The 14,645-nt window shown below is 41.9% G+C and overlaps 1 protein-coding gene across 8 annotated transcripts in view; it reads right to left on the bottom strand.

Annotated features, from left to right (window-relative positions):
* Positions 1 to 14,645, bottom strand: part of FAM13A (family with sequence similarity 13 member A) — a 135,236-nt gene that overhangs the window by 69,580 nt on the left and 51,011 nt on the right. For 7 of the 8 annotated variants that reach the window (XM_040555919.1, XM_040555920.1, XM_040555922.1 and 4 more), the window contains exon 6: positions 13,192 to 13,364. In XM_040555919.1, coding sequence (XP_040411853.1) covers positions 13,192 to 13,364 — 173 coding nt within the window. The remainder of the gene's footprint in view (positions 1 to 13,191; positions 13,365 to 14,645) is intronic. The other variant, XM_040555929.1, reaches the window with a different exon arrangement.

Raw genomic sequence — 14,645 nt, 5'->3', positions numbered from 1 at the left:
AATGAAAAATACCCTGGAAAACTTCCTGCAGGCCAGAAGATTTGTGTGCACACATGGAATAAGCAGGACACAAGTAAATAGAAACCATATTTGGGAACTGTAGCTCTTCATGTCCAAACAAAGCAGACAGATCATTAAATAGACTGTTCAAAAGAGCATATACTGGAAAAAAGAACAGAAATGGGAATAAAGAGTATCTAATATGTCAAAAATGTTATTTAGCTAACGGGGAATCCTCAGAAAGTGCGTGAGTACTAACTGGATTTCCAAGGCTGGTACTCAGCCCTATGTTGCTTAATAATTTTATCAGTGATCTGAATGGAAACATAAAATAGTACTGGTGGTTCTGTTTGCATGCTGTGTGCAAGCAAGCATTACAAGCTTCAATATATGAGTCAAATCTGGGATTAGGAACACCCAACATTATCTGCAGGTTCTACTGGGGGATGCAAAGTCACTCTAGAGCAGCACCTCCATACAAGCTCTGAGTGAATGCGAGGCTAAAGAAATTAACATCATCCATGGATGTATCAACATGGATGGTGTGTGGAAACGGTGAATTATTCCTGTATTTGCTACGGGTGTGGCTGCTATAGAAGACTGGTCAGTTCAGGAATTCCCATTCTTAAGCAAGTTGTGAAAAATTGAAGAGTGCTCAGAGACGACCCAGGAAGGGAATGCAAAAACTAAAGACCACACATTTAGTACTTTTCAAATCAGTCAGTCTATGCATGCAGGCAGGAAATGTTAATATTTGAACCAGCACTCAGAAGTTGAATGAGATCCAATGGCTGGAAGTCAAGGATAGACAAATTATGACTGGAAATGAGACATTTTTAAACAGTGAGGATAACTAACTACTGACACAATTTATCAAAGACGGTGAATTCTCTACCAACAGAAATTTTAGAATCAAGAATGGATGAAGAAAGGCTAAAAGAAATGCTGTATTGCAACCACAGCAATTGAATTGGGGTAGCAATTAATTCAGAATGAACTGTGGTTCTATCACCTGCAGGAAATTATGCTAGATTTTTATTATAGTATCTTTTGACCCTTATTATGGTATCTTTTGACCCTAAAACTGTATCAATGAGCAGATTCTGCTACCATTAATTCTCTTCAAATGGGACACGTACTACCAATTATGAGATCATTCTGGCACGTTTTAATACATAAACAATTGATTTTGTGGTTTCTCTGGATCCTCCTTTGGGCTCTTTAGTCCGTCAAGGGAGCTCAACATCAGCAACAGATTGCAGACAGTTACTCAGACACAATTTATAAGGGATGAGAAAATAATGGGAATATAGCAGACATTTTTGTCTGTTGTCAAAGTTAAAGGAAATTGCCTTAGTTCTCATCACTCTGGCTAAATTTTTCCATACAACATACAACTCTATATGTACAATTAATAATGAAGTGTGTAGTTCGGTCCTTTGTTACAGAACTACTCTCCTAAAGAGTCCAAATTACCCATTTCACAAATTTCTTATGAAAAGAAAACTTCAAAAAAGTCCACAATTTCTATCAAAGATATTAAATAGTAAGTACATAGCATATACATTAGTAAGTCGTGTGCTGAACTTGTTGTAGTAAGGAAACGAACAACAAAAAAGCAGAGTCATAAAGTACAGAGTTTCCACAAGCTCACATGCCTACTACCATAAAATTGTCTCCTTGGGAAAGCTGTAATGAAAAGCTGCTTTTAATTCTGAGGAGGGAAGGAACAGGAGGAACGGATTCAAAGATGGCACCTCCATACCCATACTGTGACTACTGTGGTTTTAGCAATGCAGGGGTATTCTAATCGGCATAACTCATCTCTATCACTCAGAGTGCTCAGAGAAAACCCATGAAGACAATGCAAGAACTAAAGCCAAACACATTTAGTGTTTTTCAAAGGAAACAAGCTGTGAAATGTGTGAAACATTAATATTTGAACTAGCACTCGAAAGGTGAACAAGATCCAATGGAAGCTGAAGATAGACAAACTAGAAATGAGAAATAGAAATGATAGAAAAACTAGAAATGAGATATTCTGACACCGTTTCCTGCAGCATTCTCCTCAAGAAACTGGCTGCTCGTGGCTTGGACTGGCGTATGCTTTGTTGGTTAGAAACTGGCTGGGTAGCCGGGCCCAAAGAGTTGTGGTGAATGGAGTCAAATCCAGTTGGAGACCGGTCACTAGTGGAGTCCCCCAGGGCTCAGTACTGGGGCCAGTTCTCTTTAATATCTTTATTGATGATCTGGATGAGGGGATTGAGTGCACCCTCAGTAAGTTTGCAGACGACACCAAGTTAGGTGCATGTGTCAATCTGCTTGAGGGTAGGAAGGCTCTGCAGGAGGATCTGGATAGGCTGGACTGATGGGCTGAGGTCAACTGTATGAAGTTCAACAAGGCCAAGTGCCGGGTCCTGCACCTGGGGCACAACAATCCCAAGCAGCGCTACAGGCTGGGAGATGAGTGGTTGGAAAGCTGCCTGGCAGAGAAGGACCTGGGAGTACTGGTTGATAGGCAGCTGAATATGAGCCAGCAGTGTGCTCAGGTGGCCAAGAAGGTCAACAGCATCCTGGCTTGTATAAGAAGCAGTGTGGCCAGCAGGGCTAGGGAAGTGATTGTCCCCCTGTACTCGGCTCTGGTGAGGCCACACCTCAAGTACCGTGTTCAGTTTTGGGCCCCTTGCTACAAGAAGGACATTGAGGTGCTCGAGAGAGTCTAGAGAAGGGCGACGAGGCTGGTGAGGGGTCTGGAGAACAAGTCTTAGGAGGAGTGGCTGAGGGAGCTGGGATTGTTCAGCCTGGAGAAGAGGAGGCTCCAGGACGACCTTATCGCTCTCTACAGGTACCTTAAAGGAGGCTGTAGAGAGGTGGGTGTTGGTCTATTCTCCCATGTGCCTGGTGACAGGACGAGGGGGAATGGGCTAAAGTTGCGCCAGGGGAGGTTTAGGTTGGATATTAGGAAGAACTTCTTTACTGAAAGGGTTGTGAGGCATTGGAATGGGCTGCCCAGGGAAGTGGTTCAGTCACCGTCCCTGGAGGTCTTTAAAAGATGTTTAGATGTAGAGCTTAGTGATATGGTTTAGTGGAGGACTTGTTAGGGTTAGGTCAGAGGCTGGACTCGGTGATCTTGGAGGTCTCTTCCAACCTAGATGATTCTGTGATTCTGTGAACTAACTACTGACACAATTCATCAAAGACAACGGTGAATTTTTAACCTGCTTACATTTTTTTGCAGTTGCTTTTGTTGAAGAACATCAAACCTTAGACAAATTGCTCAGATATAATTAGCAAAATTATCTTACACATTTTCCTAAGTGATTTCCTCATTTTCCTCTTGTCCAGAGGAAAAACACATTGCTCTCAGTTGAATTAATTTCACCCTTTTTATTTTCTGCACCGAAATAACAATACAAGTTTTGTTGGCATACCCATGGGGAATATACTGCTTTTTTATAGAACCACGGAATCATAGAATGGTTTGGTTTGGAAGGGACCTTAAAGATCATCTATACTGGCCTTAAACACTTCCAGGAATGGGGCATCCACAACCTCTCTGGAAAACCTGTTCCAGTGCCTCACCACCCTCTGAGTAAAGGATTTCTTCCTTATATCTAATCTAAATCCACACTTTTTTAGTTTAAAGCCATCACACCTTGTCCTATCACTCTACTCCCTGACAAAGAGTCCCTCCCCAGCTTTCCTGTGGGCCCTCTTTAGGTACTGGAAGGCCTCTATAAGGTCTCCCCGGAGCCTTCTCTTCTCCAGGCTGAACAACCCCACCTCCCTCAGCCTTTCTTCATAGAAGAGGTGTTCATCCTTGTGGCCCTCCTCTGGACTTGTTCTAATAGGTCCATGTCCTTCTTGTGCTGGTTGCCACAGAGCTGAACACAGTACTTCAGGTGGGCTCTCATGAGAGCTGAGCAGAGGGGGAGAATCACCTCCCTCGCCCTCGTGGCCATGATTCTTTTGATACAGCCCAGGGCACGGTTGGCTTTCTGGGTTGCAAGCACACATTGCTGGCTCATGATGAGCTTCTCATCAACCAACATTTGCACTCTTCCTTACTGCAACTTGGAGGCCAAATTGCCTTTTAAACAAAGCTAGTTAAAATCTATTAAGGAGGAAATATATTCCAGAATTGTTCCTTAAACCTCCTGGGACAAGACGCAAGTAAACATGAAATTAAAAGTTTTTCAGAACTTCAGGTTCTCGGAGTTCCTCATCTCAGCCAACACATAAGCATGGCAAGTATATTTTGCACAGAGCAGGACACTCCAAGCTGCTGTGACATCTCTCCATAAGCAGTGGTTTCCTTTGCAAGCTCTGCCACACCCTACGTCAGCCGCTTTTACTTGTTCCAAAGACTCTCACCCCATGGGATAGCCCAGAAATTACTTCTTGGCTCCCCTCCTGGAGTAGTGGGAGGATTAGGAGTAGGTTCTTAAAATGTTTTCAGTGAACGCATCAAGTAATGAATGGCTGTGCCAGATATCTGCTGTGGGAACAGGGCTTACCCTGTGTGCTGTGCAGCAGGTCACTAGGTTCTTTGCTTGCACCTGTTAGTTCAAGTGCCAGAGCATGGCACAGCAAGAAAACAATGTTGTTTTTCTTGTATCATGTTATTTTCAAAGCGGGCTTCTTCCAAAGCTCTGATAATTTAATGGATTGTGTCTTCTTATTGGGGTTCAGTTATCCTGCGATCACATGGTTGTTGGGGAATGAGTCCCCTTCATTTCTCAAAGGGGCTGCTGCTTTCTTGTCACATGCTTAACATAAGATTTGGGACAAAGAAACAGCTGGGATGATGTTGGAGAGAAGGAGAAAGGCTGACGGGTTTGCAGGCACTTCAAACTGCTGAGTCTGAACAAACAGAGGAGCAGGCCTCACGATTCGTATTTGGTGAATGTGGCTTTTTACTTCACTTAAAGGTAAGCTGCCTTCCTTGTTGGCAAGGAAGGCAGTCTGGCAGAGTTACCCTCTAGGAAAACCCTCTAGAAATAGCTCCTCTTCTTCAGCTAATGACATAACAGAAAGGAATCATCATTTTGCAAGAGTGCCCCATGAGCCCTTCTGGCTCTGAAAACAGATTATGGGAAAAGATGACTGCGCTCAGGCTTGGCGGGACAAACTGACTTTGGCAGGAGGCTCTAAGAGAAGAGCGAGCTGGGTGAGAATAACTTGATCTCTGCCTAGAGCTGGAAGACGCATCTACCATGGAAGCAAGGGAGATCCTGGCAAAAGGATAAATTTGACTAGATCTATAACAACCTGACTGCATTTGCCTGGAGAACAGCCCTCTCAGGCCAGTCATGGGGATTTTTCCAAACTCAGATGTGTGTACATCAAGAAACATGAATTATTGTTTATGTGCAGCCAAATACAATGATGCTGGGCTCAAGCAGTGTTTCCACAAGTACAGCTCAGAGTACCCCTCATTTGCATCATCAGCTTTGAGTCTAACCATTCCATACGTGTCCAAGCTGTGCAAACTTGCTCCTATTCTGCAGCAGGCCAGTCTGAACAGTGTTAAAAGTGACACAAGTGAATGACAAAGGAAAAAGAAAAATCATTGTAAGCCTAGGTATCAGGAACATCCAGAATGACAAGAGAAAGGCTAAAAGCTTGCAATTGCCCAACCCAAATTCAGAGGCCAGGAAAAAAATCTACTTTTTCCTACCCAAATGAATTAATCAAGTGAAAGCTAACAAAAGTTAGAGGAAAAGTTTAGAGGAAACTTCCTTTAATCTCTGTGATGCTCAGAGGCCTTCACAGAATGGTGGGCACTTTATTTATTTATTTATTTATTTATTCAAATTTAACACTTCCTGGAAGGTTTTTTGTTTTGTTTTGTTTTTAAAGGAAGCATATATAAATTTTATAAAATATGGTGCACTGTTAGCTTTACTCCCAACAGAGTAATTGTTTCACTGTGTTTAGGTCAGTCTTGTCAAAGCCTTAATGAGTGGAAGTCATCAACATCCAAGCAGCCTTTAGTAATTTCTTCGCAATTACCCAGTGACCTCTCTTTGTAGTTATCCCTAGCGCAAACACACTGCTTCCAGAATGTGCAGAATGACAAGGAAAACTTTGGTGCAGAAACAGAACTATCTTTGCACCTCCTAAATGCAACGTTTTCAGGACAGGAGGAAGGCACTGAGTCAATACGAGAAAGTGTAATTTGTAGATAAGCAGTCAGTCAGGAATCCCATTCCTCAAAAAAGATAATATGAGAGGAAATCTCTCATGGTGACTGACTGTGAGAGGGGGATTTTACAACACTGAAACTGCCCAGAGACAAACAGATATAGGCAAAGTGACGAGCACTGAGTGACAACCCTGCCCTGCCACCAACAGCCTTTTCTTAAAGTGGACAGCTGACCAATTTGTTTAATACTTTGTTTAAAAATATACACGGGTGTCATGGGAAATCACAGCTAAAGTCCATCAGTCAGTACTGCCAACGTGCTGAATACAACGTCCAAATACACAATTCTTTCAGCTGAACCGGGAAATTGCAACACCAAACAAGCCTGGTTGAGAACTCACTGACCTCTGTACGCTGATCTTCCTGCAGACTGCCTGCAGGAAGCAGGATGAGGTCCCCTCTGGGAAGCAGCACAGGAAGGAGCACCTCACAGCTTCAGGTGACTGAAAACTGCTTGCTCTGCAAAGCTACTGGAAACAAGGCACACCATGATGATCTTCCTTAGCTAAACAATGCGCTACACACATCAGGAGACAGGCTAAAGAAGCTATAGGAAAGGGAACTACTCACTCACTGGAGTACAAATAGGTAAAGCCACAGTGCAGAGGTTTTACATCTTCCCTAGATGCCAGTAAGAGAGGTAGTGATGGGTGTTTTGCTTTTTAAAAACACAAATATTAAAAACAAAACAATTTCAAAGCTGGCTTAAATTCCTTAAGATCTATGACGTGTTCTCCCATAAGAGACCACCAATCTTTTCATTTGAAAAGAACTTCAACATTTCCACAAATATTTGTACCTTATATCCCACAGCAAAAACTTTTACCAGGTACCAGGACGCCACCAGCCTCATGAGATGAGGGGACTTTCTCCTCACAGCTAAAGCAGATAAGAAAGAAATGAACTAGACAAAATAAATAACCCTTCTAGGTGAGAGGGCAATGCCTGAGATACATGAAGGGAGCCATTTTTTTTTGCTCGGATATGATTCAGGTTATTACTCAATTACCATGAACTTGCTGTAGTCCCCTACTCTTTTGTAAGGCTGCTGGATGCTGTTCCAGGAAACAGGAAAAGCTAATACACTTGACTTACGGATTGAAAGAAGAATTTCTGTTTCCCTATACATCTAATGGCATTAACGAGCTGCTTTTTACAGGTAACGACGGTCAGAGCTTTGTTTGGCTTATGATTCTTGCTGCTTCTAAGATGAACCTCCACTTCTGTGGCACGGGTCAGGGAATCAGATGCAAAATGTTCTCCATCCCACAAGCCATAATTTGTCACCAGGTAAATCTTGTATAGAGAGGCAGAAATAAGATAAAGTAAATAGGAAGGTTAGAATAGCCTAATGGACAAAACCTAATCTAAGCAGTAACCAGCGCAGGGTGGATGAGAGAGGGCAAATGTTTGAAAAAATAAACTGAAATCCACCCAGGTGACTTGCATGGGAAAAATCTACATAATAACACGTTACTGTGACTGTCATTACATCTGAGTTACGGACAGAGAACTAAGGAAGAGCTGAGGCCACACCCTGACTCACCATTCACAGTCACCTAGCTTGGAGAGAAACATAAATCACATCTTTGTGGCTGTCTTTAAAAAAAAAGAAGAAAGCTTTTCTTAACAACTCATTCTGTAATGCAGTTCCTAGTGCCAGCACCTCATGATGCAAGAAAGAAGGGAATTGATTGCATAGGAGGGTGGAGACAAATGTGCTTTTAAAGTGAAATGAGTCAGCTTGGAAAAACTAACTCAACACAACCTAAAGAGAGAAAGGGACAAACAGCAAAAATACCATAGATAAAGAAGTCCCCTCTGAGGGTTCAGAGCAGGGCCCACCAGAGGCTGCTGCTGAACAATGCAGAAGGTAACCGCCATCACCACTGCCTCACCAAATTCTCTCTAGACCTTTGTTCCTTTCCTGAGCAGTTTTCTCGAAGAATCCAGGGCTTTCATGAGGCAGCCCCGTCTGCTGTTTGGCTGTGATCCCTTATGTAAACCTGGCAGCAAGACTCCTGAGTGATAAGGCAAATTATTACTTTGGATAGGGACTGAATGTACTGCCATGACAGGCTTCAAAAACAAAACAAAACAAAAAAACACGCAACAAAACAAGCCAAAACAAAAATAGTCAGCTAAGCAAACAGCACCAGCCCCCCTGCTTGATTTGTTCTGGCAACAACAGGAACCCAAGTTCTTATCACATGCCAGGGAATAATGGTAAGTTTTGGCTTGCCTTGGTTTTAAACCCCATCTGCTAAAAGGAAAGCCAACAAACAGGGAAAGTGTTTATAGTAAGCACAACCTTCTCGGTGTACAACTACATGTGTTTTCATACCTCAGCAATTAAGGGCTAGAACACGCAGTGTTGTTAAGAGGAGGGTGCAGCAAGGGTACATAAACCCACCCTTTATTTCAAGGAGATCATTACAGCATGTGATCGCTACAGCCCGAATATAAGGATCTTTGTGAACAAAAGGTTGATGTAAACAAATCTCTTTGAGAACTTGCACATGTTAGACAGCCAACACGGGGTATCTGTGCCGACAAAGCTCATTGCAGCTGTGACTGCAGTCACAAACAGGAATTTATGATCTTTGGCACACACAGAGATGGCTAGGAGGTACTGGAGAAGTCGGATTGCTTACTGAATGATGATGAGTATTGCTCCAACGCTTCAGCTCTCAAAATCTGCACAATGTTTTTCACAAAGTTTGTCTGCCATCCACACACCTATTGCTGCCAACAAGGAAAGGTACCTGGTAGCGCTCCTTAGATCAATAGTTCCACCTAGGGAATGTGCACAGAGCCTAACAACAGGGCAAACAGCAGGGTGCCCTCCTACAGAAGGATCCTCCTTGAAAACAGTACCAAGACTGCAAAATAACACAGCTCCAGCATGTGATAGAACAGCGGTATACAGCAAAGCCTATTTCAGTGCCCTTTCCGGGGCAAAAGATTTTGGATGGTGAAAGCAAAAATCTGTAGACAGCAAGCATCTGGCACCCCTGAGCCAGCATCAGGAAAGAAATTTCAACTTAACATCAACATCTCCTGCCTTACATTTTGGTTGCAGGAAGCTTTTTCCCTCCTGCCTGAAGGCTTTCCCATTTCTCTGCTGTTATAGGAAGTTTGGCATGAAAGGCTACGAACACTGCTTGTAAGAGGCCTTCCTACCTTTGTATCCACTTAAATCTTAATGTATCCTGTCCCTGAAGTAAAACACATTTGAACTTCTTATTCAAGGCATTTAAGTTTAAACACCTCTAGGCACATCCAAAATAATTTCAAGTACTACTGCTGTTATGCATGCCCCTTCTGAACTACAGCTTTGAGAAGATATTTTCCTTCTTGATAACAGGGGGGAAAAAAAAAAAAAAAGAGGGCCCCAAACTGAGCTTCCCCCAGCTGAAAGCCCACCCTAGCCACATCTCACTGAGGGCCTGATAAAGCTCCAGGGAGCCCCATCTTCTCCTGCCTACACGCTCGTCCCAAAGCTGCTATCTCCCCTAACTTCTGAGGTTTGCAGTATGGCTTGTGGCTTTCAAACTGGTAAAGATAAGGTACGTGGTTCCCAGGGTCCGGAAGTTTGATACGACAGTCTGCACATTGCATACAGACTTTCATCCATCTTTCAGAGGACCGAACTCATCTCTCCTCCGCCTTCTTTTCTTTCTTTCTTCAGCGTTTTGGGGTTTGCTCGAAGTCTGTATTACAGGTATGTTTTTCTGCTACTGCATAATTAGCAGTTTGCCCTTGGCACAGAGCTATAACAATGAGGTAATTCTCAAGAGAACACATACATTGTGTACTTGTTGGGATTACGGGTACGTATAGTTACTCCACCTATTTTGGTCAGAAGAAAAACATGTCAACTTCAAAATACCATTTTCTTAAGATCAACAGAAAGAGACAGATTTTATGCTCTGCAATATGTCTTGACTACAACTGATATTTCACACATTCCAAATGACAGCAGCACCTTCAAAAAATTCCTGCAATGAGGAATATCATACCTGTAAAGAGGCATAACATGTTTTTCAATATTAAAAAAACAGTAAGCCATTTTATTAGACATAGTCACGATTGTAGCTGCTACTTAATAAGCAGATCTTCGTTTTAAGGTCAACTGTATAAAGACACACACTGAGAGGTATTTTAAATAGTAACAAACATTACTAAACAGTCAGAAGTCTCATTTTCTCCCTGATGACCTACTCTCTAATGTCAAATGAAAGTGACTGAAAATGACAGGCCTGTATTGTAAACTTTAGTTTACAGCTACTACTGTGGGGCCATACAGGCTTAGTGTGTGTGATTATTTCTTCACTGTTACACTTGTAAGTCTGCTAAAGGTGGAGTCCTGCATCTACTGTTCTGCTGTAGCCCTTCATCCTCTTCTAATCCGCCCCTATCATGGTATCTGGGCATGGAGAGGGAACAAGCCGCAAGCGTTTTCATGAAACAGCAAAAGATTATCATTGCCAAGAACAACCTTTATTCTTTTCTAACAAAGATCATACGATAGCTGAGCAGATATAGTCATTTCACTAAAACATATCTGATAATTGCATGTAATTACATAATGATAACATTTATTTACGAACTGCTAGCACCTCGTGACAGAAATCCCCCCAACAAGAATAGCAGCGTGTTTACAAAGCACTTTATAGCCCAGATCAGATGCCAGAGTCCTTCTGCTGAAAAAGGCGAAAACTCCTAATGTAGCCCTACACTGAAATAATACTAGATAATACCTCCCTGTGAGCTTGGATTCCACAGGAGTGGCACAAAGCTGCCAAAAGCATGTTTAAAACCACTCCTGATATATTACAGCACTATATTAATGCCAGGAAATCAGTGTTTCTGATTGTTGTGCCAGGTCTGCTAGAGACCTCTCTCCCCTCTTTTTAGGGGTGGTCACGAGCCTCCTCCTCTTCACCCTGTCTTGCTCTACAATCTGGTATCCTGGAGCTGGGCAGAAAACAGCAAGCACTACCTCATTCTTCAGCAGCAGCAGCAGATCTCTGGCAGAAAAGTACTGGAAGCTAACAGCAGTGCAGACACAAACTCAGCCCAATTAGGTAAATAGGCAAGTATGTATCACACACAAGTGTGATACAAGACAGAAAACCAGGGTGTTCCTGAACAAAGCGGGATTGCAGAAGCATTAGTTTCTACAGCTTATTCATTTCCCAGATAAAATTAGAGATGCAGACTTCTTTCATCCTGAGGACTGAGCATGGAGACTGACTGCTTCTGCCTAATTACAAAGACATCTAATTTGGTGCTTAGTGTCCTGTACCAGTATCAGTCCAACTGTCCCATATTTCAGCGGTACTATTCTAAAGAATAACACTTCGACTGGAAAGTACCAATTCCTACAGCAAATAATTACCTCCTCTGGGGAACATTCAACTAAAAGAATCACAATTCTGAGGGATACCTCATGAAATGCATCAATCATATACACTTCCCTAGACATGAGACTTATCAGTCCTTTGTTTCAACTCTCCAGTATTTCATTTCCCTTTATACCTTACAACAAATAGGGGAGTACTGACTGGCAGGGGCATGTTCTCTGCCAAGCTCCAGCATACCCATGCATGAGCCCATAACTTCTAACCCATCGCTACTTGCACGGCCCTGTCTAGCTGGTAGAACTGTATTGCTTTCTCAGTTTTGCCAGCTGACCTGCTTTAGTAATTGCTTCCTAACTCACTCAGGAGATGGATTAATAAAGACATAGAATCATAGAATCATAGATTCATAGGATATGTTAGTTTGAAATGTAAACTAACCTGATGTCTTCTGAATGTAGGATTTTTGAGGATTTTAATGTTTAGAGACAGTAAAGCACAAAGCTGACACAGCTAGAAGCTAAAAGGGTTGTGCATCTGCAAGGGCTGGAAACCAGATTTAACATCTGTGCTTCACCACCGTTATTATGAATCAAAATCTGGTGTTGGTGCATAATTTGCTAACTCGGTTCATGAGCTGACTGCTGTCTGTCTGTGCGAGTGCTGAGAATAGCACCCCGTCTCCTGCTTACTCAGTGAAGTCACTCAGTTACGTGTCTGGCAGCATGGCCCCTGCTTTGTGTTTTGCATCGGTATGCAGAGACACTGTGGTGTCATGTTTCATGACATGTAAATAGCACCATTTCCCACATTAGGCCAACCTCATATTTCAGTAGCATAAAGGAATTTCCCACAGTAACTTGAATCCTTCATGTTCTGCACTAGACACAAGAGGAAAGGGAATGAGATACAATTCAATAACCTGAGAACAAGGGAAAGATACTGGTTCAGTTTGATGTTCAGTGAAGAGTTTTACAAGAATCTGAACTGCCCATTACCTGCTCACCTCATTGGCAAAGTGCCATCAATCAAAACTATAGGTATCCTCCTGAAAAATAGACTCTTAAAGATACTTTTAGACAGATAATTTTAAAGATACTCTATAGATAGTCTTTTATTTCCTGTCTTGTCTGAACAATAATAGTACTATCATCATTCTTGTCAGAAAAATAACCCCCTCTAAAGCCCCTTCCCTTTTTGGATTGAGAATGGGAATAAACTCAGCTACCTGTTACAACTTAAACTGGGCAGATCAAACACACTTAAAAACTGACAGGAGACACCTACATTTTGGTTGCGTCTTGTGCTCAGTGTCATTTCTAGTGCCTGACTTTAGATCGGTCCTGTCCATCTGCACTCCTCTACCAAGCAGGCCATCTTCATATGCATGCAAAGTTATTTTTGAAAGACAAACTAAAGCACACATCAGGCTTTGTAAGGCACCTGTTGGAATGTGTGGCTTCAACAGGGGTATGCATATTATTTTGCCTTACACCACAGCATGCTGACATTGTGAGCTTCAATGGAAAAAAAAATGTGTTCAAAATGCTCAGAGCTGGAGGTGCAGGTACCGAACAAACAAGGAAACAAATACAAAGACAAAAAAGGAGCACTAACCTGAAGAAAAATGCACCACTGTTAACGAAGGAGATTTCATCTGTTAAATCCATCTCCTTCAAACATGAACTACTGTCTGTTAATCGGAGGCTGACCTGAGGTGTTCCATCTGACAGGTCTGGTTGTGGCATTAGGCATGTTCGGCTGGATCCTTCCCTTGTGGACTTTGTCATCTACAAAAGTACAGAAAGAGAAAATTGAAACATGAAAGAAAGGAAAAGCAGAGCAGCCTCTTCAAATAATCTCTAACAGAAAGACATTCCCTACCAGTGTGCAAACAGTGAACAATATGATAAAGTACAAACTAATGATACAAAATGCATATAAATCAAACAAGCTGCCTGTTTAAAGACTATTTAAAGAAGAATAAACATATGCCTATTGAAAGAAGAAGGGTAGCAGTGAAATTAACAAAAGGAAGGTAAGTAAAATAAATGGAGAATCATTTCCTGTATCACAGAAGGCAAACTAAAAAAAATCTCATTGAATCTTTATCTCTTGACATGAACTAAAGTAACAGATAGTAAAAGAAATTGAAGACCTCTTCCCAACAACCCTTCCATTTTGAAAAGGAAGTTTATGTCAATACACGCTCTGGAGGAAAATTTCTCAAGACATGGACTTCCTGCGTTGGTGTTCTCTGATGAGGCAGCCAGAACATGGAGTTGGAAGCTGGGCTTCCTACATACAAGATGAAGTTTCCAAGCATCACTGAGCCCATATACAGGATGGCCAAAGCTCTTGCTTTGGCTTCTCAGCAGAAGTGTGGAAAACCAAAGAACAAATAGTGCTGTGTCAGACTATTTTCTGGTATCAGCAGCAGATAATGAGTGCTTAGGGGAGTAAGAGCAAATTCAGAGGGTTGCCCCTAATGCATTGTCCCAGCTTTTGGCACTCTGTGGTTTGGGGCTTTCTTTGACTTGGAAGTTGAACCTCGATCACTGTGTTTAACAGTGAACATTGGACCTATCCTTTGTGATTACATCAAATTCCTTAATGTCCACTTCTGTCTTTAGCTTTTGTAGGATTCTATGGCTAGGAGTTTCAAAACACTTTTACATATTGATTCAAATTTTAAAAAAGAGTACTTCCATGTTGGATAAGGTGACATATAATCTTTCCTTAGTTTTTGAACTGTGAGAATTGGCAAATACTGTTCCTTACCCACCTTCCCCATTCCATTTTTGACTTAAAAAAAAAAACCCACACACTACTCCATTAACTCCATTAGTAGTCTAATCAGACTGAAAAATCCCAGTTCATATAGTTTTCATTTTAAAGAAGTCATTCTTCTGCCTTTGATCCTTTTTGCTGTCTTCCTCTATACATTTTCACCTTCTGCTAAATCCTTTTTGAAAAGAGGTAGCCAGAACTGCATGCAGAATTATATAAGTAAATCTCAGATTTACGATGGCTTCTTATTTAAATGCAGCTTTTTGTTTGCTCTCATGATT

Source organism: Cygnus olor, chromosome 4 (assembly GCF_009769625.2).
Source record: "Cygnus olor isolate bCygOlo1 chromosome 4, bCygOlo1.pri.v2, whole genome shotgun sequence".
Classification (NCBI taxonomy): domain Eukaryota; kingdom Metazoa; phylum Chordata; class Aves; order Anseriformes; family Anatidae; genus Cygnus; species Cygnus olor.
This window is presented reverse-complemented; position numbering and strand designations above follow the sequence as displayed.